We start from the raw sequence: 21,631 nt of genomic DNA on the forward strand, positions 1-21,631 counted from the left end.
CAGAACATGCAGTTTTCAATGAAGAAGCTATAACACAATGAGGGTCACAACCAGGTCCTTCATTTTATTGCTCCTCGTTCATCTTGATTTATAATTTAGTAGATTATTAAAAGTCACCGCGGTAAAGCTCAGAGTCCAGCGTGTTTGAGCGTCATATAAGATTCCCTTTAAGCACGGCAGTTGAATATTTATAAATCTTTATCGGTTACACGGTTGAACCGAACAGAGGCGAGACTTCGTAAAGCTTAGTTCTTGAACATACCCTGCTCGTCGCCTGTCGTCACAGACAGACAGCCTCTATCCAATCAGCGCACGCATGCTATTCCGCGAGCCAATCAAATCCATCGACGCTGTTATCCCGAGCGAGCCCGTCGGCCAATCACCACGCTGCTACTTTGCGTGGCCAGAATCCCTCTTCAACCTTCTGCTTTCTGGAGGGGCACCTTCAACCAACTCCGCGGTGCACTGGCAGCGGCTTTTCTTAGTTGTAACAAAAAAAACAGATTAAGTGGTAAATAACAAATCAACACAGACACAATGTCCTTCCTGTCAGTCAGCAGGCTAGCGCCGAAACTCCTCAATTCAAAGGTAAGAAGACCACAAACGGCCTTGAAGCCACTTAATCTACCGAAAGGTGTGATTCGTTACCTTGCAAGCTAACGCTAGGCTAGCCATGCTAACGACGTAATGGCACAGATCGCTAAGCCTTCCTAAGCAAAATTGGGGAAATGCTGTTTCTCAAACTTGGCTTTAATACATTCTTGACTTTGTCTTTTTTCAATAAAAGCCGTAATTTATTGCTTTTCTTATTCTAGAAAGCTTACACGGTGTCGTTGAAGTGTTTCTGAACTTGTTAGCCCCGTTAGCTTCACTGTTAGCATCCCGAGCAGTAGCTTCCTGTGCTGGCCTGGTGAAGCCACAGCAGGACGAGGAGGAGCAGGGACCAGATTTAACCTGGTGCCTCTGCACGACTTCCTCTCATTATTATTCATTACTGATAAAAAATAAAATACAAAACAGTACATTTTTACAGAAACTGTCATTTGCTTGAAAACTGCAGCTTTCACTTTGTGTTTCTTCTCGTTGACCTTCACCTTACAAATTTTTTAACCAATTTTAATTAATGTGACTCAAAGAAAATGTTGTTTTTTCTCCTGCAGGTTCACGTCACATAACAATGCAGAAACAAGTATTTTAATGTGAATGTACTCTTCTAATATTGACCTGAAATATGTAGTCATATTTCATCCATATGACAATTAAAACTTATTTAAAAAAATGTTTTTTTTCATGATTATACCATGATTATTGTGTTTAGACCCGCTTGTTGAAACACTGCCAGTTATGAAGCAATTATCTTCCCATGCTGACTGTAACCTCCCAGTGACTGTAACCTAGTGTCTTCCTCCACTGACCTCTCCCAGACTATTTACACTTACACGACCCTGATATCAACCATGTCTTCCACATCTGAAGAACTCCTTATCTCCTTATCGCTCACTGTATATATATATATATTTTTTTTCCTCCTGTCTTTCCTTGAACCCTGCACGGACCAGAAGGGGAGATATTATGTTGCTGTTATCAGTTTTGTAATTAGGATTATGTAGATAACCTGTGTCACACTCACCCTCTCTCTCTTATCAGTTGTAATCTTTGCACAGGACAATTATTAGTCAGCTGTGTTTTTGGTTTTTCTGGATCATAAGTCAAAGTCAACTTTATTCTCAATTTCAAAATACATACAGTGGAATCAAAATTGCGATTGTCTCTGTCCCACGGTGCAATACAACCAAAATAAAATATAAAGGTAAAATAAGATAAATACTATTTACAGTAATTGTGCAGGAAGGTTCAAAACAAAATGGTAAATAAAATTTAAAGAAAAAGTAAATTTGTGCGATGTGCAGTAAACTGAGTGTACTTTTGAATAGTTAGCTTCAGAAATCTTTTGTTTCTGAATTACGACTGAAAATCATGTGATTCACAAGATTTGGATCAAGGGCCAAATACAATCTTGTGATAGTTTATTGCTTCAGAGAATTTCATTTCCCAAGAGAAACTTAGCTGTCCAGTTTTATTTTTTTGTGGAAAGCATAGTTTTTAACATGTAAAAGTCCTAACAGACAAAAACACGTGTTTTATACTAAGGTTTCCTGCTCAAGCTATTTTGTGTGGTTACTTTTGTTTACCTAAGATAAAGTTTAGTCACACATTTATTTATGTGTCTTTGTAACACTGCCTCTCCTATACCCCTCTGTGTTTCTTCTCTAACCTTTCTCCTCAGCAGGAAGCTAGGAGTGACAGAGTGAAACTGGCGCTCTATATTTAAGACCCCAGCCTGAGCTGTTACATAATCTGTCAGCTGTGTAGAGTGTGTGTGTGGTGACACGAGATCCTTCCTTTTGTTTCAGCAAGTCTAGTTAGTCCCTTTTCTACTGTCACAACCAGTTTGAGTTAGGGGGAGGTATCCTATTGGCAGCAGGTCCAGCTGAGCTGTCCCCTATCTCTAAAACTCCCTCCTCTCCCATTGATGATTTTAACAAACTTTCAGAGGAGTCCTGTTTCAGTACTGAGTAACAGCAGACCTGACTCCCTACTACTGTAACTGAGCGTCCAACACAGTCTTCAAACACTTGCAAAAAAAAAGTGCCTTCAAAATCAGATTTGTTTGTGTTTTTATGACACTGATGCCAGTAAGGAAATACCTCCAGTACCACCTAAAATGTGTGATCTGTGTGTATGGATTTCCTTGCACACATTATTATTTATTAGATATTTTTCATGGGGCTTTATTGCTTTTATTTGATAGTGCAGGAGGTAGATTAGAAATCAGGGAGAGAGAGTGGGGAATGACATTCGAGTATGGAGCCGCAGTTTGAATTCAAACCCGTAGGACTAAAGCCTACGTACATGGGATGCAATCTTAGTATTTGGATATCTGCGCCCCACCAATACTATCATTATTAATCCAACAAAGAAGTCAACTAGTTTCACCAGAAAATACAATAAATGCTCTAAACAAAGCAGTTTTTGCTATGCTGACAGCATGGATTTTTTTTCTGGCTGCCACTGAGACCTAGCATCTATGAAAACAGATTTGAGACAGCAGTGAACATATGAAGATAGCAAAAGCTGTTAATGGTAAAGGTAACTTTCTTTAAAATACCCACAATTAATGTCAATGTGTTGGGAAGCCAGTACTAGGTATCTAACCCCAAAACTAAAGCATCGGGAATTCACATGTTTAATTACCCAGCGTGTCGTATAAGGTGTGACTAGACAGGTAATGGAATGGATTTAAACCTGCAGTGGTTCTCGGCCTATTCCGAAGTTCAGTCTTAAAGTGTGAGTGAGTTTGAGAGAGATTTTTAAAGAACACACTGTGCTGTTACACAGAAGTTGGGTAATATTTGTTTGTATGAATCACATCATTATCAATCAGTTACACACCTTGAAGCCCTCTATGGCAGGACACGTTTTTTTAGCGTCAACTGAAGAATGTCTTGAGATAAGTCCTCACCAGTTGTTACTTGTTGCAGCTTTTTGGCGTGGCCTGTCCAGACACCTCAAGTTTATTTTTCAATAGAGATACTAATGAAGGCAAGATTTGGACTCGATATATTTAAAGAAAGTATGGCAAAAAGATTTGAGGTTATGCAGCAGAGAGGAGAAATACAGTACATGTTATTATATGGAGGCAAGGATTAATAATTCAGATCCATAAATTGCTTATAACATTAGTCATATACTGCAGGGTAAATGGAACCCATAATTATAATTTGGAAGAACTAAAAAATGAAAGATTGACTCTTTTCTGTTTTGGTTAACTGGGCAGAAAGTAGTTTGTACCTTGAGGACCTTAAACAATATTGTATTGTCAAGCTGCTAGAGTTTATTTTAGTTTACTTGTTAGAGGGACTTCAAATCCTGCCATTGCCTTTCCCCTTTCTTTCAATTTGTGACACTAAATCTAAAAACTCAAAATTGTGTTTGTCGTTCGTGTGTGTTTATAGAATGCTGCCTCCTTCCTTGTGGCTGCCAGACATGCCAGCGCATCAACAACAGTAAGTACTCTCTGTTCACTCCGAGGTTGTCTGCTGGCTTCAAATTTCAAACACTATTAATCTGTAGTTTGAAAGAATATGTTAACTGTACTTGGAAAAGGCTCTGGTTTCCCTCTGGGTTCCCTTGAGTATTTATAAAATATAATAACCTGGTGAAGCTACATAGGGATTTTTTTTTTCAATTAAATGTTTACATAAATTCTCTTTTAATGAACCCCAGTTCACATTGGATGATTGTTTTAAGTCTAGATGTTTGATAAAGCCAAAGTTGTGACCGATTAAATTTTGTTTTTATAGAATCTGAAGGATGTTCTGGCAGACCTCATCCCAAAAGAACAGACCAGAATCAAGAACTTCAAACAACAGTATGGCAAAACCAACATAGGACAGGTTACTGTTGATATGGTGAGTAACTTGTGACGTTAACACAATTATCATGTTGTTGCATGTGTCAGCAGATCAGAATAAATGTGAACCACAAATCAAAGTTCTTCTGATCTACTTTATTAATAGATATTGGAGAATGTAGGTCATTATATAGAGCAGACATGGCATATTGGCCTCACTAATCTGTCTCAGCCTGCCCAGCCTTGTTTACTTTGTCAGGTATCACTGTTTGGTCAGCTCCCTGACAGGTCACAGTAGAAGTTCCTCTTCTGACTGATAGCAGAGACATTTTAGCTGAGTCACTGAGCCCCCTTACTGTACAGTGCAAATAGCTGATTACTTGCATTTTTATCTGATACACCACTGCAAAAACTGCTTCATCATCTTTAGCTTTTTAATCACTCTAATATTTAACCTCAGGTCAATATCCATGCGAATTTTATTTTATTTTTTGACATGATTTCAGTCTGAACAACTTCACTCGCAGTAAAAATGCATACATTATGTCAGAAGGAATTGTGCTATTTTTGTTAGTCTTTGCAGAAGTTGTTGATCACCAACATTGGCAGTTTCAGATTTAAAGTCAGAGCAGCCATTTAGCGATTGAAACTAGTTGTAACCATTTATAATCTATTTAAAGATCCAAATGTAATTCAGTTGTGGTTACTGCAAATGCCTAACTGAATAGACAATCTATGCAACACATGTAATATGTCTTTGTGCTCATTCACAGGTCTATGGAGGTATGAGGGGCATGAAGGGTCTGGTATATGAGACCTCTGTACTGGATCCTGACGAGGTCAGTATGCTTTGAAAGTGGCAGAAAATGTTATGAATCTAACAGTGGTGTAATGTCTTGAACTATCTAAGCCCCTTGTAGAGTAGACTGCCTGGTAGACACTTCTCTTGATTGCATTCTTACTGAAGCCAAGAGCCGTCATGTATCTTGTGAGATTTTTAATTAACCAAATTTAATTAGTAGAGCTCATGTTGGTTGCTTGCCCACACTGACTGGATGGTGCATTTCAGGATAATTTAAATATGGATTCGTTTACAATAAGTCTGGCCTCTTTCCCCTCTCTCCATTCACTAACAGGGCATCCGTTTCCGTGGATACAGCATCCCAGAGTGTCAGGAGCTACTGCCCAAAGCTCCAGGAGGCGCGGAGCCGCTGCCGGAGGGTCTATTCTGGCTGCTGGTCACAGGACAAGTGCCCACTGAGGAGCAGGTGAGTGGAGCAGAAATCCTCGATCCTGCAATCATTAATACCAATAGAGCTTCAATTACTGGAGGTCTGCATGGCTGTTCACTCTTTCCATCTGTCATAACTGGTGTCTCAGACACTGTTGTGCAGATTTGTACAGAATGTCCTCACAATGTTTTGCCATTTTTAGAATGGAAGTATTCCTGCTGAATAATAAGTGTTAAAGCAGGTGACGCACATGTTTCTAGTCAATTCAAAGAGGGATTTAATCATATGTGAGGGATGAGATGTTAAGTGTTGGCTTGTCATACACATTGGGAAGTGGTCAAAAGATGTATGACTCCAGAACAACATCTTAAAGGAACTTGAGATTGTTTTATAACTACAAAAGAAGACTTTGTTCCTGCTTTTAAACAGGCATTTTATTGCTGCCAGCTATCTGCCCAGGGGGTTGTATGAGGACAACTTTACTGATAAGCTACCTCTTTTCTGCTTACTACATCTTCTTTTCTGAAGACGTAGCTTTAACTTTTAACCTTTGTCTTTTTGATTGAATTAATTGTATCGAGTCAAATATGGCAGTTCAGGATGTTGCTAAACAGAAACATATTTCTTGGACAGTTTAGGCCCGTGTAAACCTGAAGTGTGGAGAGAGGAAAAGAAGAAATGTTTCCGGGATCCCCACTTAATACCGTGTACTCATTTCCTCCAGGTGAACTGGGTGTCCAAAGAGTGGGCAAAGAGAGCAGCCCTTCCCTCTCACGTTGTCACCATGCTGGATAACTTCCCCACAAACCTCCACCCCATGTCTCAGTTCAGCGCCGCCATCACAGCTCTGAACAGTGAGAGCAGCTTTGCACGGGCTTACTCTGAGGGTGTCCACAAGACCAAGTACTGGGAGGTGAGTTAGCATCATCAGCACAGAAAACATACCACATTTTAAATCTACACCTTGTGGTTCAGGTCTGGGGTTTAAATACATATTTAACATTTACTTTTGTCTGGTTCAATGTTTCTAAATCTGTATAAATTGGTTCTCTTAGTTTGTCTATGAAGACTCCATGGACTTGATCGCCAAGCTGCCATGCATTGCAGCCAAGATTTACCGCAACCTGTACCGCGAAGGCAGCAGCATCGGAGCAATCGACTCCAACCTTGACTGGTCCCACAACTTCACCAACATGCTGGGCTACAGTGACACCCAGTTCACTGAGCTGATGAGGCTCTACCTCACAATCCACAGGTACAAGTTCAACCAGATCTATGAGATGATAAACTAACTTTGATTTCTGACACAGGCTTCTCACCCTTTTTCTGAGGTTTCTGTTTCTTGCCACACTGGGATCAAAGCCATGCAACTTCATAGAGATGAAATGCTGCGCTTCAAGCAAAACATGATGAAATGTTTAAAGAGCTAGACTCCACTTCAAACAGTAAATCTACAAAAAAAAAAAAAAAACACTTCAAAAGGCTGCAGAACACTAACATTTAAAATGATCAGTTTTGGGGCACTGGTTGCTTAGCGGTGAGGTTGTACCTCACGTATGGAGGCTGTGGTCCCCCAATCTGAGGGCCCATGTTCCAGCCTTTCCCTCCTCAATTTTCCTCTCTGTCTGCCTCAGAATAGATAGTTGTCCAATGTTTGGTTTAAATATCACTCACTTCAGGAGCATCATCATTATTAGGGCCGACCAATATAGAATTTCTTTTGGCCCGATATCGATATTGGTGACTGAAAAATTCTGATACTAATATATATTGTCGACATCTTTCTTATATATAGAAATATATGTATATCAATGTACACATTTGTTGTGTTGATCCCTCAAATGTAGTTATTTTAGAAAAGATATACATTATAATGAAGACAAAATGGTCACTCAACTGGAAAGTAACTGCGCATGTACTGCAACACCGCTTGACGCTCTGGATAGGGATCATGCTTGTAATAATCCATACAGCACACTCTGCTGGTAACAGCCAGAAAGAGAACTGCTAGTGTTACACAATGATGCTCCAATGAAAAGAATTTGACTGGTGAATGAATCTACTTATATTGAAATACTGATTTCTAAATGATACATTTGCTACTTTACAGTGACCATGAAGGAGGCAATGTCAGTGCCCACACCAGCCATTTGGTGGGTAGCGCCTTGTCTGACCCTTACCTGTCCTTCAGCGCTGCCATGAATGGTCTGGCTGGTCCTCTGCACGGTCTGGCCAATCAGGTTTGTACCAGGCATTCGTCATTGTTACGTACACAATATGCACAAGGCACTGTTTATTAGCTGCTCTCAGGAACAGTAGTCTCCCAATAGGCCTTTTTTTTACAAAAACCTTTTTGATATGTCTCAATTAAAAGCACAAGTATGAGGTCAATAGATAAAACTTAGCTGGTTAAGTTTCTTGTAAAAAAATATTCAAGATGTATGTCATTTAATGCAACTTAGAGTTTATAAGGTGTATAGTCGGTTTAATTTCAGGGTCCTGGTTTCTTAATGCCAGCTGGCTGTCACACTGTCCAGGCTTACTGTGACGCAATAAATCTATTAGCTTTCATACTTTACAATTCATAATGTGACTGAGAAAAAACTGCTTCATTGTTGAATCAATAATTCTATTTTTGAGTTTATTGACTCAGCTTGTTTGTCAGCGTGCGGAGGAAGCTCACAAGTTGTCAAAGTTCCAACTTAAATACATTTAGCCAATTTTATTATTAGCTTAATCTTTTAACTGCATATTTCACAGTTAGACAATGACTTGGCTACTGCTACTAAGCATTCAAGATGCCCGTTGGAAAAAAAAAAAGAAAGAAAAGTCTGCCCTCCTGCTGTGGTTTTTACAAACTGTTGAAATTCAGTTTTTAATTCATAAATGTGTATTTTTTCCTCTATCACAGGAGGTGCTGGTGTGGCTCACTGCCCTGCAGAAGGAGATGGGTGGAGAGGTGTCTGATGAGATGATGAGGGATTACATCTGGAACACACTCAAGTCTGGAAGGGTAAAGACACAAAGAAACTCAAAACTAATTCTAGTCCTATAAGTAACACTGAAGAATGGCCTAAGTACTCACTGGGCTATTTGTTAGTCAATATGCTTGTAGCCTCTTGAAGCCTCATATAATTATTTTAAATTCAAAACTTAATACTTAATGATTGTTTTAAAAACTCTTGGAGAAGATTTCAAGGAGTTGAGAAGTGGAATGATCTTATCACAGTTCAGGAAAGTTCATACTGTTTTTCACAGGTTGTGCCAGGCTACGGTCATGCTGTCCTGAGGAAGACTGACCCACGTTACGCCTGCCAGCGCGAGTTTGCCCTGAAGCACCTGCCCAACGACCCCATGTTCAAGCTGGTTGCCCAGCTTTACAAGATTGTACCCAACGTGCTCCTAGAGCAGGGCAAGGCCAAGAACCCCTGGCCCAACGTGGACGCCCACAGTGGAGTTCTGCTGCAGGTAACACGCTTGTGATGGCTTTTAATTAGAGCATGTGAATAATGGATCGATTATCGAGATGTCTCTAATTAAATAATTACTTTTGCACCAGTGTTGTACAAATATGACGTAGGGGTTTTCAGAAAGCTGCTTTGGTAAAATAAATTAAATTTTAAATAAGTTCTAGCAGAGGAACTGTCTTCTCAGCTGTGATCCTTTGCTACATGTGCTGCAGACAGTACTGAAGTTTGTAGTCTATGGGGTTATAGCTCCCTCTGCTGGATAAACTACATAATGACAGCCTCTGTTGCATTGTTTTCTGCATTATATGGTCTAAAATATTTCTACAATATTTCTATAATCAGTCGATTTATCAGGGTCTAGTAACTAATTCAGGTCCTGACCTACCTCTCTTTCCTCTGTCTGCTCAGTACTATGGAATGACTGAGATGAACTACTACACAGTTCTGTTCGGCGTTTCCCGAGCCCTCGGCGTGCTGGCTCAGCTGGTGTGGAGTAGAGCTCTGGGCTTCCCCTTGGAGCGCCCCAAGTCCATGAGCACAGATGGACTGATGACACTGGTGGGAGTCAAGTCAGGTTGAAGAAACACCTGAAAGGAGTTTGGGGGTTAGTGTGGAGGGTGGGAGGAGTCGGAAACATATAAAAAAAAAAAAAACGCAGACAAAAAGTGACCCCTGTCATTTCCAACCCCAGGGATTTAATGGGATTTAAAGAGACAGTACGCTTTTAATGTCATTTCACAAAAGATGGGCCTTTTAAAATCGTCTCAACATAAGTGTTTTGAAGTGTGTTTAGTTAACCACTGATCTGTTTTCCCATCAAATCTCTACAAGAGATGAAAACTCCAGACACACACACACACACACACACACACACACACACACACACACACACACACACACACACACACACACACACACACACACACACACACACACACACACACACACACACACCCGCAGTAGGCTCAAAGTTTGTACCATTAGACGTCTGCTAGCATCACTAAGATTTCCCCCCGCGCAGTGCACACGTGTTGATCGGCACTGGAGCTGAACTATGAATAGGCAGAGGCTTTCAAAGGGACTTGAGGGAGTGAATTAATCCTCCTTTATTTGTTAGAGCTAAAGCTTAGACCCCTTTCCTGCTTTTGGCTGATGCAGAAATTCGTTTTAGGATATCCAAAAGCAAAAGATTTCCCCCAAGTTAAGACTCATCTTAGTTTCTTCTATGCAATGTTTCCAGATCCCACCCAGTCTATCCATGCATCTCACTCCCATGTATGAACACTCCAGATTAGAAATAAAATGGTCCTGACAAGTAAAATTAACACGCTGATTGATCAAGATACTCAAAACATTCAAACCACTTAAAAGATACTGCCCCTTTAAATCTTTGTTCTCCCCCTTTTCTCCAACTTTTAGGTTTGTTTATTCTTGTAATGATGACCTGTATTACCTCTATGATCAAAATAACTCTGTTCTTTCTCATTATTTTTTCTTTGCTCTCTCTCTCTCTCTCTCTCTAAAATGCTCTCCTATTTTTAACGTGTCTCTCGGCTCCGACAGGGTCTTATGAATGGTAGAGAATCAAGAATAATGTACAGTCACAGTAATAATGAATATTTGAGCAAAAGGTGTTGTAATTGGCAGCCTGTAACAAATCCTTAAGAGCAAGCTTGAATTTAAAAAAAAAGAAAAAAAGTGGGATGTAGGTGGGGGCGGAGGCTTTAAATGAGCTAAAGTTCTGTCTTATTTGAGTGTGTGTTTGTTATTCCCCACAGGAGAGCGCTTTAAACATCAACTACTCCAAAATGAGCACTTGCTTGATTGGATTTCCTAATTAGTAGCGGTAGAAACCCCTCCAGGTTTGATTGTGTCCCCTTTTACGGAGTTTATTTTTTGTGATGAATATGTATAAAATGATGATCTTTGGGTTCTCATTTTGTGGTTTTATTTATACTTTGTGTACATAGGTATATATATGTATAGCTTGAATGTATGAGCTCTGTGCGATCACTTGCTTGTAATAACCACAATGATTACCACAGTTTAACAACGTTGTAGTAGTGTCCGGTGTCACTGCGAGATTCAGACAAAGAACAAAAAGAGAACACTGCAGCTATCTTGTACATACACGATGTCTTGCCTAGCTCTGAGGGCCTAGTCGGTGCTTTTTTTTTTTTTCCCAGGTGTTTCACTTGAACGTTTCAAGCTTGCTCTTAAGTTCTGGGTTTGTCGACACTCCATGTTTGTGTAGTTAAAGCTCTTGCATCTTTCTTTCATACTTGTTCGTCAGTAGTTCACTCAAGACGTTCAAAATCTCTCCGCTCTGCTACCATCTTCCTTCTGGCTGTATCGGGCACGTGTGCGTGTCAGTGTGTTTAATGTGGTGTTCTTCCATGCGGCGGGGAGGGGGGGGGGGGTTCATTCAGAGATGTTATTTTGATCGTAGAGGAACATAAAGGTTGTACATGATAACCGTGAGATTTCAGTGCAGACGGATTTATTAGAGACACACTTTGGGGACGGGCTGGATAGGTCAAAAGGGCAAGAAAAGCTTGGAAGAGCAAATATTGGAAAACTTAACAAAAAAATGGAAAATAATAAAGGTTTTTATTAACACTTCTTGGTGTCATTTGTTGCATGGTTTATGGAAGTTCCAGTCAAATACAGCTGGGTTTTTATCAATCGTCTGGTTTATATTAATGATCCTGTTTTCCTTTACTGAAATTGAATCACTGCAAATACAGTGGCAGCTGTAACTGGACAGGGCTGCTTCTGTGTTTTAAGATGTTGGACTATGGGCTGATAAGATCGACTGTGTCAACTTCTCACTAAAGAAGTGCCAATTAATTCAACTGAGAAAAACACAGTTGAACCAGAAACCAAAAAATGTCCTCCTTCATTCTTGTAGGCACTTGTGTCTTTGATTGGGACAAGAAATGAAACTGCAAACATGTACAACAGACACCTCAAGCTCAAATTTGATTGGTCAAGCTGAATCTTGTGTTATTCAGCAAATTCTCACCGTCAACCTCGAGTCCTTACTGCTCAGAAATAAGGCATCAGACATCGCTTTTGATGAGAGTTCTGCGTAGGTAATTTGAAAGAAAATGGACAAGATCAGGGAGGAAGAGGTCTGAATACAACACCTCTCCTATGTGCTGTTTATTAATAACTGGCCCACATACCATCACTGTGCTCTGGTTTCTTGTCGGTCAGCTGCCTGTCCCCTCGGCCACTGTACTCACATCTCCTCTCCCTGTGTGCATCAACAGTGACAAAGCCTCATCTAAATATACTTGACTGCCCCTTTACATTTCTTTATGCAAAATATACAGAAAGGCAATTAACAAAGAAACTGCACACCAACTCCATCTGCCTTTTTTATTTAAATAATAAAGCTCTGAGATACACACAGTATTTACAGAGATACATTTTAGCTTGCAACATACAAATAAGTGATTGGACTGCAAAAATATGGCAATATATTCTATTGTAGCAACTCTTCAGTCAGTGATTGTAATACATTTCCATACTTATTTACATACAAGGTTCACTATGAGGCGTCGAGTGAGAATAGGACAGAAGATAGTGTAGGGACGGAGGGCTCAGGTGATCACAAACCTGTCAAAAGTTTTGATGTTTACATGTTTTCAATGTCTGAGATGTACACAATTGGCTCCTAGGATAATCAAAGTTGGCATAAAATCAATGTATTTATAATCATACTGAAAATAAACATCTAACAAAATAAAAAAAAGCCTTTAGCCAAGGTGCATTCTCTTACATGATGCAACTTTACTAACGATATGAACAGCATGCCTGAAGAGAATATGGAATCAAATAGAGTTAACAGATTTTATTTAAGATATAACACTCCATTTTTACAATCCTACAAACTGTGGTTTCTTTATTTTTATTCAACAGTGATTTAATGTAAACAATGTAACACAAAACATTCTTCATGCATTGATGATTGATGATCCCTTCACTCCCCAACACACCCCATCAGCTTTAAAACCAAAATCCAGATTTAGTTTGAGACTTGGAGAATGGATGTAAGACCTGTCTGTTATGAGGACAGACTTATTCCATTACACCTCCTCCAACAAATCTGTCACCTTCAAAAAAATCAATCATTCAACTGAGCCCTTTAAATGAAATAATGCCACAGGCTACTGACTTATGAATCAAACAGTGAAGTGTAGACATCATGTCCTTACAATGCCAAACATAACTGTTGGTGACATTTCTTTGTTTTAAAACTTCACCCATGCATCATAATGTGTTCAATAAAAGTGGCAAAATCCCATCAGATAAGAAGCCCAGAAACAGTGTCAAGATTGATAATGCTTTATTCTACAGTCCAACAGTAGACTTTAGAGTCACACGGTTTCCATGGCAGGAGTTTCATCCTCCTGATGACCTTCAGGAAATGGACTGCAAAATTATTTTACACATTGCTCGTTACATCTGTAGATATCACCTGTACTAAACTTTTTTAATTCAAATGTATTCTTGTTGTTACCCAATTTTCTGCAGTTCACAGTTCTATCCCGTAAGTCCATGGATCCATTTAGGTGCTCTAGTTTGTGCAAAGTGACTCTCGTTCCTCCCTGAATCTTTTATTGCTGGGCTGTATTATAAAAGGCATGATTGAAATTTGAAGACCAAGTCTCAATGTTCAAAAACACAACCATCACAGCACAACAGGCAAGTTTAAGCCTCAATTCCCAAACCTAAAGGCAATTAAGGGCGCAGTCTATTTGATCTAAATGGACATTTAACCCTTTACACTTTTTATTATTATAGTATTATAGTGTCACAGCTTTCAGCGACAAAAATCTCAATGCTTAATGTGGCACATTTCACTCCATCCTCAATAAAAAGTAAAATGTGCACAAAATGGATTTAAAAAGGATGAAATTAATTATGTTTTGCACCAAAATCACTCCTATAACTCAAACTATACATTAAATATTCAATCTAAAAGGGTAAAATAAAAGGCAAAGATTAAGCGATCCTAATACAGTATAATAAGCTGATTCAAGTGTAACAGTGATCTCCAACAGGACACACTTTGACCTGATGAAGTGTCAGTGTGGAAAGAAACTTGAGGTCACAGTGAACTATGACAGGTGATCTCAGATTAGAGTCGAAGACTTTAAAAAAAAAAAAAGTGTTCTTTTCAGTGTCACTGCTATTTGTTTTAAATAATAGTCGACTCTACCATTGGTAACATGATTTTGGAATTATTTACTGTTTTGTTCACAGAAATACAGATTGAACTGACATGAAGTGAGAGAAATGACGGGTTCCTTCTGCAGAAAAAGGATCCCTTAGGTGGAGGTAGACAGAAAGTGGACAGACTAAACACAAGGAGGTGGAGATAAGTAACACTATGTTGAGGTAAGAACGCCAACATAATGTTAAGAGTCTGAAGTGGGGGAGACTTGCAGTTTATGTCGTATAAGCCGCTTCATGCAGGGTCGTAGGGATGGACAAAATAAAGGTTGGTATGATTTAAGGCCAGATGAGAAATTGGAGCTGCTGAGATCACGTTTGATGCACCTCATGAAACATCAGCTCTCGTGGGATGCGAGTCTCTTGGCCGTAGAGCTTACAGGCTCGCCGCTCGAACGCCGCGACGTTCTGCTTTACAACCTCGTCGAAGAACATGGTGGCTAACTGAGAGTGCAACAAAGAGCGGAACTCAAAGGAAATCTGTAAAAGACACAAAATAATAATCTCTTTAGTGCAAATCGGCAGGAGAGGATTAGTCAAAACATTCTGCAAATATTACTTGTGTAGTTTAAGGAAATCAATATCATTCATTTCTGTACAATAAATGCAAAGTTACAACTAGCTTATTGTAAACGATGCAACAGTTTGCCTGGTTCTCTATGAAGGTCTAAAAATAATTATGGGATTTTTTTGTTGTCAGGCGCAGACACTTTGTGGTAAATGGTCCTCACAGAGCTGAGACTCCAGGAAGTCACAGCTCCTGGCAAAGAAACTGTCCCATTTAAAACCATAAAATAACCTCTGACAACATGAAGTGTTTTTCTGTTTGTTATATGGCTATTAAAAAATAGATGTAATGAGGTAAACTTTTTAATTGTTTTCAAGGAGCCAGGTTAGTTACTAAGCTGTCTGTGGGCTGAAGCTTCATAATGATCTGACACACTTGTGAGTGGAAATGCATCAAGAGGATCAAAAGGTTTGATACACAATCAATAAATCACCACATGAACTAACTGCAGGCTACTTACTGAAAAATCTACGGTGCAGGTGCGAGGGTAACCAGGAATGCCGGGACTAAAGCGCCATATGGTTTCCAGGTGATTGAACAGCTTTCCATCTGTACACACTGCCTGAAAAAACAACCAAGAGAAAAACTGTGTGATTAGAAATGTGAATTTTGAGCAGTGTGTGCTAGTTGACACCACATCCACTACTCGTTTTAACAAAATAAAATGTGTTGGGTGTCTCATTTGGCTCAGTTCATGTTGTTTAAATCACAGCACTACATATAAAAGCCATTTGAAAACATAAAAAGAAATTCAACACATCGTCTCATTCACAGAACAGACACTCAGTGAAGCTTCTGCCACTTACTTTGACCAGGTGAGGCCGAACACAAGTGATCATGGATGTGTATCTCTCCACGACTGGAGGGAATCCTACTTCCAGCTGGGCCTTGGAGTGGCCTGCTCTTTTCATGATGGTCTGGGACTTCTTACACCAGGGAACAAAGAGCTTGTACTCATCAACATTGGCCACCACATCGTACATTTCCTGCATTGAAAAGCTAGGACCAAAAGCACTGAAAGGTTAGGAAACAACGAATAAAAACACTTCAGAGGGTACATTTGTTATCAGCTCATACTGGATAATTACCCAAGGATCCTACGCTCGGAGTACTCCTTCCTTTTGTTGGTGAGGCTGATGAAGTTTCTGCTTTGAGGAACAGCTGTCATTGTGTCCCAGTCTTGAAGGCAAAGCACTCGGGGAGTTCTTGTCATCAAAATGCCACATGATGACAAGTGTCTAAAAGTTGAGAGAAAATGTCACGTAAGCCAGGTTCTAGAAATAATTCTCAAAGTGCCACAGGCACAATCCTAAACAAAAAAGGGCCCACTACGTTCCAGTTTTCAGCTAATACACTCAATGAGTACACAGAGAACAGTGGACCAGCAGGTAATAGAAGGTTTCTGTGTTGTGAGTGTGCTGGTATTTTCTGAGCAGGGCCTGTTTTGCAAAAGGAAAAAAGCTACACAATGACATCCACTCTAGCTTGTTGAACCTTTGAGCAATGTGTTTTCTGGTAGCCAGACTGTAGAGTCTTGACAAATGCATTTTAACAAGCAGCTAAAAACGGAAACCGAACAATATATTGTTACTCATTGGAGACAAGCATGGCAGAATTTTCCATTAAATAACTTTACAGTATCACAGGGTATTGTGTTGAAACAATTATATATTTAGAGTAATGTTATAAAATAATAAAAAAGATTATTTTGGGGCTTTTGCATTTATTCCATAGGATAGATGTAGACAGACAGGAAATATAAAGGAATAAAGGAATGTAGCCTGTACATGATGAGGAGAGAGAGAGAGAGAGAGAGAGAGAATAAAAATAGGTAGAGAAGTGAAATCAGGGCCTCCAAAAAAATACTTAATCAATTAATACAGGTAATGTTTATTATTTGGCGAGGTAGTTATGCAGCTTCAGAATTGTGGCTTTAAAACGGAATAAGTTGTTTTGTCAAGAAATCCATCCAACCGTTTGTTAAACAGAACAATGTCTTCCATGTGTCATTTGTGATTCAGTGTTATGCACTATGATACACAGGATTTAACTGCTCAAGTGATGTGGCGCTGGCAGCATGAAAAAGTTGCATGTTTCTCTAGTCAATGATATTAAATGTTTTTGATTGTGGACTGCTCTGACAGTATGATAAATGTGACAGTGTGTCAAACTTCATAAAATAAAATAAAAAGTACCACTACCAACAATATATCAGCTGAAATGTTACAATTCACTTAGCAGATACTTTTATCCAAAGCTGAAAGAAGCTTTGAAAGAAAGGTGTCCCTAATGACCTTCTGAATATGATCACATTTTTTTGTGGGAAGAACACGGCTATTTTTGCCTTCATCAAAACTTGATAAAACGTCTGCGGTCCATGTTATTTTTCTAAGATCCTTATCTTAATTGTTCTTTTAGTGTGTATTGTGTTTTGTTTTTGTTTCCTTCTTCTTCTTCTTCTTCTTCTTCACCTTCTGGACTGTATTTGTCTCTTTTTCTCATGTCTGTGCTTTCTTTCTTTTTGGGTTTGTCTTATATTTCTTTTTTTTTGCTGCTGCCATTTTGGCCAGGCCTTGTTAGAAAAAGAGGTCATTTGATCTCAAGCAATTCTGCCTGGTAAAATAAAAGGTTAAATAAATAAAAATAAATAAAAGGATACGAGCTTATCTCTAAAATGCATTCTCAATATGACCTAATATTGGCCTTAAAGTAATGAATATTGGAAATTGACTGTAGTGGCTATTTGTCCAAAAAAAAAAAAAAAAAAAAAAAATCTTAAATAAACTAATATCAAAAGTAATTAAATGACCACTGATGGGGCGCGCTGGTGGCACAATGGTTAGGGCGCGCGTCCCATGTGTCGAGACTCTCGTATCGAGCGGCCTCTTTCCGCATGTCACTCCCCGCTCTCTCTCCCTGGTTTCCGACTCTATCCACTGTCCTCCCTCTGAATTAAAAAGGCACGAAAAGCCCCCAAAAAAAATCTTAAAAAAAAAAAAAGACCACTGATGCACCATGAAGATGTGATGTACGCAGGCTAAAGAAATCCAATGTCCATGCAAGAGCTGCGGTATTTTTCTGGTTTATTTGAGGAAAACAAACTAAAGAACAAAGAAAATCGTGGCTCCCGCTGCCTCTCTTGATCTGGTAAAAAAAAAACAATAGGCCCACCCAGGTGCATGCTGGTCCTCTACCTACCTCCTAAATAATCTCCGGTGCCCACAGTATTACCCAAATACCTAACAAAAAAACTAATACAAAACTAAATTTACTAAACAAATAACTAGCAAAAAATAAAACGTTACCCAAAATATTTTCTAAATAAAGAAAACGTGTAGAATAATTAAATAATCAACACCACCCAAATGTTGAGTAAACTAAATACAAAAACTAATTCTGACCACAATTAAATAGCTCCAAAATTTACTTAGGTCAAAAATATTGTGGCCTATATCATCGAGGAGCAGATTTAAGATGTTGCACTGCAATTGCACTTTATAACGACTCCCCTTTGAGTAAGGACAGAAGACATTTAAACTTTTAAACTTTAGCCTGAGCTGCATATACCAAACTGTATTTTGCAACTGCTTTTATTTTATAATAATTCTTTATTTATCTATCATACTATGCACTGGCAGAGCTACTATTTTGTACTGTTATCTATGAGTAACAGCTACTTATGCACATGAACCATCCATACCACGTTTTTATATCCTGGCCATGTATTGTGGGCTCATGTTTTTTTTGGGGTTTTTTTATGTATGGATTGATGATGAACAGTTTGCCTCCCCCCTCCCCCTTGCTCCCTATCCCTCTTCCTGCATCTTATCCCATCTCTCCCCCTATCCCTTTCCAAACCGGGCGCAGTCTAGGCCTGTGAAGGCTGTTTGTCATGAGCTGGGGATCCGGCCGAAGATTTCTGCCTTTTAATAAGGCAGTTTTTTTCTTACCACTGTAACTTTAGCTGCTTTGCTAAAAGTGCTCATGATGGATAGGCTGGGTCTTTGTAATATAACAGTAAGTAAGGTCTTTGACCTGCTCTTTTGTAATGTTAACAGACAAAGAGTAAGGTCTTTTACCTCCTCTTTTGTAATGTTAACAGACAAAGAGTAAGGTCTTTCACCTCCTCTTTTGTAATGTTAACAGACAAAGAGTAAGGTCTTTCACCTCCTCTTTTGTAATGTTAACAGACAAAGAGTAAGGTCTTCTACATACTTTTTGTAAAGTGTCTCGAGATAACACTTGTTATGAGTTGACACTATACAAATAAACATGGATTGATTGATTGATTGATGTACGGGTGGGATATGTATGTATATGTGTGTTTGTATGTATGCTGGCTGCTGGAGCACCTAAATTTTCCTGCTGGGATGAATAAAGTACATCTTATCTTAGCTTATCTTATCTTACAAACAAGTCAAGACACCAGGGATTTAAAATAACAAAGCCCCAGACTCGTGAGGAGCAGAAATGTGACTCCCCTGATTAAGTAAGAGACTGTAACCTTATCTCTTCATACCTCTCGATCCAAAGGAGGCACTGTGTCCCCTTTATCTCCTTTATCTCCTTTGTCCCCTTTGTCTCCTGTGGCTCTCGTGTCTCTGCATGTTGTTATAATAATAACCTGCAGAGTGCGTGACAGGCTCACCTGATGCTTTGTCGTGGACATCCTCTAGGAACAGCTGTACGGCAGGAGCGTGGGGAGCCCACGGTGGCAATGTGGAGGAAGTCACTGAATGTCCGCACACCCATGGGTAACCGGCGGGCACCGGCCGTGGCTGCCATCAAACCAGCCTCTTCAGTCTATACTGCGGGGGTCCTGGGTCTTGGGTCCTGGGTCTGTGAAGCTGAGTCTGGGATTCGAGCTTCGATCCACTTCACAGAGGGTTCACTAATTAACACGCAGCGTCAGCCAATTCTGACTCCCCGAGATAAACAGCATTTGCTGGCTAACTTAAACACTATCACCTGTGTGTCGCCTCCAGTCGATATCAGAGCTGTCGGGCTGTTAGCAAACATCAGCTAGCAACTGTTTCATAACAAGTCCGAGCAAAACGCGACGTACGGCCGCATTCCTCTATTTTCTACAAATAACTCACATCACTCCACCTCTCCGGCGACAAAACGGTAACAAAGTAAAATAAAAAAAACAAAAAAGGTGCTACTTTAGCTTTTCATTGTTGTGAAATACAACGAAGCTGCGGACGACCTTCTGCTGCTAAACAAAACGCCGGTGGGACAAACTGTTCCTTTCTTCTCTCCGTTGGTCTGCAGTTTAAAGCTTTAACGGCTTTATGGGGAAAGTCTGACCCCTAGTGGTTCGGAGGCTCAATTACAGAGACGAGTCATAGGATAGGATAAAACTTTATTGATCCTCAGAGGGGGAAATTCGGGCGTTACAGCAGCACAGACAAAAAAGCTCAAAAATACACATTAAACAGAATAGATAAGATAAATAAATAAAAAAATAAAAAAATAAAAATAAAAATAAAAATAAAAACAGGGGGTATATACAGTACAAAATAAATGATGAAGTTAACTGGGGGGAACTGAGAATTGAGACAGTATTTGCAGAGAATGACAAGATAAAGTGACAAGTGATTAACTTAGACTTTGACTTTCTTTATTGTCATTCAAACTTGTACTTTACAGTGCAGATAAGAACGAAATTTCGTTGCATTTGTCTCGTTGTAGTGCAGGATAAAAACAGCAGCATGTATTTACATATAAAAAATAAAAATAAGGTGCAGATATAAATAGATATAAAAAGAAAAACTATGAGTAAAATTACTATACAGATAAATATATTGCATGTTATATTGTATTTTACAGTCCAGTGAGGTAGTCCTGTGTGGGGGTTTGAGGGGGAATGGAGGGATTATTTTTTCGTGTTCAAAAGTCTTATGGCCTGTGGGAAGAAGCTGTTACAGAACCTGGAAGTTCTGCTTCGGAGGCTGCGGAACCTCTTTCCAGAGTGTAAAGTGACTTGGTATGATAAAATAGCAGCAAGTAATGTAAAACAGCAGAGAAGAGAAGCAGTGTTGTACCACAGTAATGCAGAGTGCAGTTATATAATATAATGTAGTATAATATAATATAATATAGTGCAATATGAACAATATAGTGTAATATAATGAAATGTTATATAATATAGACTAGTATAATAATATAATAAAAATATATAAAATGTACAGTATATATGTATATATATATATTGATTGATATTATTACTAATAGAATAGAATAGAATTACTTTATTGATCCCAAATTGGGAAATTGTGTGTTAATTTAGTTTTCTTTCCATATTTTGAATAAAGTGTATCACTAATCACTGCTAGGTTTTTAAGTCTAAGCAGGGCTACTAACGTTTTAAATAAAGAATTTATATCTCAAAAATGTTATCTGAGTTGCCTACTGAAATGTAAGCATATATATTTACTTTCACCACTGGTACCTCTGATCTGTGGGAGGTGGATTAACATAAGTGAAAATAATTATGCTATCAACTAGCCTATATGATAATAATGATGACGTGCAAAATGCAATGTGCAAAAACAGCATATTTCATATTTTTACAAAGAAACCTTGTAGTGTTAAACACATAGCATATAATTTATTTTAAAACAAATCAGATATATAGACAAATATTTCTTGTCGTTTAGGGAAACATGTGTTTTAGAGGGAGCATGAGCTACTTTAACAG

General features: G+C 39.0%; 2 protein-coding genes across 2 annotated transcripts; one reads left to right on the forward strand and one right to left on the reverse strand.

Moving 5' to 3' along the window:
• The first annotated feature begins 408 nt into the window (after nucleotides 1-408).
• On the forward strand, nucleotides 409-11,738 carry cs (citrate synthase). The gene is made up of 11 exons (XM_020635974.3): nucleotides 409-588; nucleotides 4,017-4,067; nucleotides 4,365-4,472; nucleotides 5,188-5,253; nucleotides 5,551-5,682; nucleotides 6,371-6,559; nucleotides 6,702-6,901; nucleotides 7,757-7,886; nucleotides 8,558-8,659; nucleotides 8,905-9,114; nucleotides 9,525-11,738. Exons 1-11 carry the CDS (start codon nucleotides 538-540, stop codon nucleotides 9,693-9,695), a joined length of 1,410 nt encoding a protein of 469 aa, XP_020491630.2. The 5' UTR covers nucleotides 409-537; the 3' UTR covers nucleotides 9,696-11,738.
• Nucleotides 11,739-12,486: 748 nt separating this feature from the next.
• On the reverse strand, nucleotides 12,487-20,183 carry coq10a (coenzyme Q10A). Its single transcript, XM_020635987.3, has 5 exons — nucleotides 19,577-20,183; nucleotides 16,017-16,166; nucleotides 15,735-15,927; nucleotides 15,389-15,490; nucleotides 12,487-14,840 (listed from the first exon to the last, which is right to left on the reverse strand). The coding sequence occupies exons 1-5, from the start codon at nucleotides 19,711-19,713 to the stop codon at nucleotides 14,673-14,675; spliced, it is 750 nt and encodes a 249-aa protein (XP_020491643.1). The 5' UTR covers nucleotides 19,714-20,183; the 3' UTR covers nucleotides 12,487-14,672.
• Between the last annotated feature and the right edge of the window lie 1,448 nt (nucleotides 20,184-21,631).

This window comes from Labrus bergylta, chromosome 12, assembly GCF_963930695.1.
Source record: "Labrus bergylta chromosome 12, fLabBer1.1, whole genome shotgun sequence".
In the NCBI taxonomy this organism is placed as follows: Eukaryota; Metazoa; Chordata; class Actinopteri; order Labriformes; family Labridae; genus Labrus; species Labrus bergylta.

Excerpts from the sequence above, each read along its gene's own strand:
- cs (XM_020635974.3), top strand. The coding sequence starts at position 538 with ATGTCCTTCCTGTCAGTCAGCAGGCTAGCGCCGAAACTCCTCAATTCA. Across the intron at positions 4,068-4,364 it reads ATGCCAGCGCATCAACAACA|AATCTGAAGGATGTTCTGGC; the intron begins GTAAGTACTCTC and ends TTGTTTTTATAG. Across the intron at positions 4,473-5,187 it reads GACAGGTTACTGTTGATATG|GTCTATGGAGGTATGAGGGG; the intron begins GTGAGTAACTTG and ends GCTCATTCACAG.
- coq10a (XM_020635987.3), bottom strand. The coding sequence starts at position 19,713 with ATGGCAGCCACGGCCGGTGCCCGCCGGTTACCCATGGGTGTGCGGACA. Across the intron at positions 15,491-15,734 it reads TTCGGCCTCACCTGGTCAAA|GCAGTGTGTACAGATGGAAA; the intron begins GTAAGTGGCAGA and ends TTGTTTTTTCAG. Across the intron at positions 14,841-15,388 it reads CCTGCACCGTAGATTTTTCA|ATTTCCTTTGAGTTCCGCTC; the intron begins GTAAGTAGCCTG and ends TGTCTTTTACAG.